At 40.4% G+C, this 4,049-nt stretch overlaps 1 protein-coding gene and 1 long non-coding RNA gene across 6 annotated transcripts in view; both read left to right on the top strand.

Moving 5' to 3' along the window:
* LOC118420603 (EVI5-like protein) overlaps positions 1-2,711 on the top strand; it is a 39,297-nt gene extending 36,586 nt beyond the window's left edge. For 4 of the 5 annotated variants that reach the window (XM_035827443.1, XM_035827444.1, XM_035827445.1 and 1 more), the window contains 2 exons: positions 666-761; positions 2,072-2,711. In XM_035827443.1, the coding sequence (XP_035683336.1) occupies positions 666-761; positions 2,072-2,500 (525 nt within the window). In that variant the 3' untranslated portion in view covers positions 2,501-2,711. The remainder of the gene's footprint in view (positions 1-665; positions 762-2,071) is intronic. The other variant, XM_035827442.1, reaches the window with a different exon arrangement.
* LOC118420605 lies at positions 769-1,992 on the top strand. Its single transcript, XR_004831773.1, has 2 exons — positions 769-1,371; positions 1,410-1,992. It is a non-coding gene; the product is annotated as an uncharacterized LOC118420605 (long non-coding RNA).
* Positions 2,712-4,049: the final 1,338 nt, after the last annotated feature.

A 4,049-nucleotide genomic window follows, 5' to 3' on the forward strand; every position in this document is an offset into this window, starting at 1 on the left:
TCAAAAATCATGATCACAGCATGTCCAGAACAGGAGATATCAAAAATTGAGGTTCTGCTGCAGTACCTTAGCAAGCCGCTAGGGGGCCCATTATCGAACTTGACCTTCTTTTTCCCGACCCCTACCCACCTACCAAATATTATCGGGATTCATCCAAGACTTCTTGAGTTATGCTGTTAACACACACACACACAGACACACACACAGACTTGAGTTCCTCATGTGTCATGACGTTGCATGAAACTCACTTTTGCAATTATGTAAGAAAGTATTTCTTTGCAATTATGTAATATAGACGCCAGTAATATTCTCAAGCCTGCCCAAGGGCGCACCCGGGATAGTCAAGACTACAAATACCAACCCATATTCGCACGTACAGACATTTACAAAAAACTCGTTTTTTCCACGCACAATTCCCGAGTGGAATGCCCTGCCTGGCACGGTTGTAAGTGCTCCCAACGTTGAGTGCTTCCGTGCCAGGCAGGCAGCCTGCCCGACCTAACCCGGGAGCCTCAGCCCCCTGCCCCCCCCCCCCCCCCCTTAGATCTTGCTTTCAAATTGATACTTTGACCAGGTAAGAGACAAGGACAATGATTATTTTGTGGATGAATAAGTATGGACTTAGTTGCGAAGGGAGAGGAAATGATTTGCTTCTAATGTTCCAGCATCAAGAACGCCTGACAGCTAACCAGCTTGGACAGGACAACAGGCCGGTGTCTGCCCTGAACATACAGTCCAAGATTGACAAAATGGAGAAGGAGGCATGTAGCATTATGTCATATTATTTCACCCACTCTGGGTGTCACTGATCAGACTTAACATGTCATATCATATCATGTCTGGTTTCCTACCCAGAGTAAACTCTACCCTAGACAGCACACCTCCTTGTAGAACATAGAACTTTAACCAGACTTCAACTTGTATTTCCATTTCTGATTCCACTTTCCATTATTCAAGGCACAAATTGATTCTCAAACATACTACGTGTATTCTGTATGACAACAACACAGAGCTTTTGATGTTTCTGTGAAAAACCTTCCCTAGTACACATTCATGTAAGTGTTACAGGTACGAAGAGTGATCAATAAGTTGTGAGCCTCACCAAGAAACAATGTGCACAACTCAAATTTTGAGGCATAACTATAAAGTATAAACTAAGCCTTTCGTGAATCTCTACCGACAGCCAAATCATTATTATTCATTTGCATGCGACAGCCACTAACGTTAGGTGGGATAGAAGAAAAAGAAACATGGACAATTGAGCTGTAGCCTGAGGTGTGGGGATCAATTTGCTCTCTTGATCATCCTGAAACACTTCACACTATATGATTATGCCCCAAAATTTGAGTTCTACACTTTATTTTTGTTGAGGTGTAGAACTTACTGCTCACCCGTACATTTTTGTTGAGGTGTAGAACTTACTGCTCACCCGTACATTTTTGTTGAGGTGTAGAACTTACTGCTCACCCGTACATTTTTGTTGAGGTGTAGAACTTACTGCTCACCCGTACATTTTTGTTGAGGTGTAGAACTTACTGCTCACCCGTACATTTTTGTTGAGGTGTAGAACTTACTGCTGACCCGTACATTTTTGTTGAGGTGTAGAACTTACTGCTCACCCGTACATTTTTGTTGAGGTGTAGAACTTACTGCTCACCCGTACATTTTTGTTGAGGTGTAGAACTTACTGCTCACCCGTACATTTTTGTTGAGGTATAGAACTTACTGCTCACCCGTACATTTTTGTTGAGGTGTAGAACTTACTGCTCACCCGTACATTTTTGTTGAGGTATAGAACTTACTGCTCACCCGTACATTTTTGTTGAGGTGTAGAACTTACTGCTCAACCGTACATTTTTATTGAGGTGTAGAACTTACTGCTCACCCGTACAAAATTCTACCCCATTTAAAAACAAATACCAAAGACAGTTAATTCCATTGGATGTCACATGTCTGGAGATTCACATTATACAAAGTTATTGGTCATTCAAACATGAATGAAGCAGCAGTTTTTCTTTTTGGAACAAACTTTTAGCTCCTTACAACATTGTGACAAGCTGCTGTTTTGCAGGTGAAACGGTTGCGGTCCATTGCAAAGTTACTGATCCCTGGTAGTAGATCTGCTGGCGATGGTGGTACAGACTCCCCCCCTGGAGAAGTGTACATCACCATGGAGCTGCAGGCAGAGGATGTCATCATTCTGGATGATGATAGTGACACAGATAACACACACCCCGGGACAGCCACACCCACACACACCCAGCAACCAGGGACAGCCACACCCACACACACCCAGCAACAAGACCATCAACTTTCAACCATGGCATCAAGCATCATCCAGGAGGCATCTGCAGAGAACTGTAACAGTGAAATTGTAACAAATCAGACTAGCCCCCAAGAATCTGCAACATTTAATGAAAAACAGCGAGACAATACAACTAAACCCATGGACATTATGGACTCTAATAGTAACATGGTGGATTCTACTGACAGAAGGTAACAAGAAGTTCTATGGTGCAGTACAAGCTTTGGAACGTGTCTGAAGCAGCCTTTCCCTTTGTCCTGTTTGCTCTTGTTAGCAAGCCTAAGAATTCCAGATAATGTCTGCAATGGTTGTAATCTATGATTCTAAGGGATTTTAATGTGCAGTGTTTAAGGCAATGAAAATATTTTAGGGTCATTATATTCAAAAGTCTATACGTGTTTGTCCTTGAATATAATTTTGCATGGGCATGAATGAGAAATACATATGAAGCAAAATCAGAGTCGACAATTATCAAATCTCTGCAAATAGTTTCATCAGGTTGGTAATTCAATTCACATAACAAAGTAAATTGAATCCGTGCACAAACAGTATATAACCACTAGACAATGTTTTGGTAGTCCTTCCAGCACCTTTCTCAGGGCAGTACTGACTGGTTCACCTTCCCACTGTACACATATCTAGCACAAAAGGTTCAGATATCCTGTTGTTACAAAAATGGATACGACGACGACGACTTGTTGTCAATTGAATTGTATTAAATATCACCAAAACTTGGAAAGCATTTTTTACCGTTTACAGTGTTACCCCATTTGATATGGCTACAACACCAGGTGTGCTCATATCAGTGGGTCATAAGGAAAAGGTGCTGATGTGTCCATTAATTATACGTCTGTTGCTTTTTTATGTTTAACATCATGGCTCATACCATTGTAAATCTTGTCATTCGTCCTTTAAAATGATGCCTATTTTGTAATGATGCAAAGAGCACCATGACTGATTTCATTTGCAGCAGCGTAGAAATGCAGAAATTTCTCACTAATGCCAAACACTGTTGGCTGGGAAATCTTCCAAGTTTCCAAACGACTTGTGGCAAGTTGATGTACTTGATACATGACCTTCAACTGTGCGCATGTAAGGGAAAGGTGCTCTGTTGCAGCTTCTGTACAGAATCTTATATGAAAAGCTTATTTATCATACTAGTAGCATGTTGGCTGAATAGACCAATCTCAGCCTTGTCCCCTCCATCAGGAGGGCAAAATAAAAGCATGAAAATAAAAATATTTGACAGACATGCAGCCGCTCCAATTGCAGATTGCAGTGTTATCATTGGTTGAACTGCTAATTGTGATGGCCAGTCAGGATTGGTTTAAACATTGTTTCACACAGTGAAATTGGCTGTATGATTTAAGTCTTCACAAAACAACATTGTCCATGCATTGTATATCAGGTTAGGTTTGGTCTATAGTATGTAGAACTGGTAAATTAAATCTTTAATAAGCAATATTATGAATTTAGGATATACACTGATCCCAGTATGTATCTTGAACTATTTATCTTGTACTTTTCCCATAATATCAAATCTCATTTATTTGCACCTATAGACTTGCAAGTACATTGCTTTTAGAGAAAGACATTTTAGATGTTAAGCTTTCTGCTGAGAGAAGCAAATAGAAAACTGTTGTCACGGTGGTAAGGCCCATTGTAACAATGGGTTGAGTAGTACATGTACTTACTAATTATATAGGAATTATTGATTAAATTCCTACTTTCATAATATGCCTTT

Source organism: Branchiostoma floridae, chromosome 8 (assembly GCF_000003815.2).
Source record: "Branchiostoma floridae strain S238N-H82 chromosome 8, Bfl_VNyyK, whole genome shotgun sequence".
NCBI classification, from domain to species: domain Eukaryota; kingdom Metazoa; phylum Chordata; class Leptocardii; order Amphioxiformes; family Branchiostomatidae; genus Branchiostoma; species Branchiostoma floridae.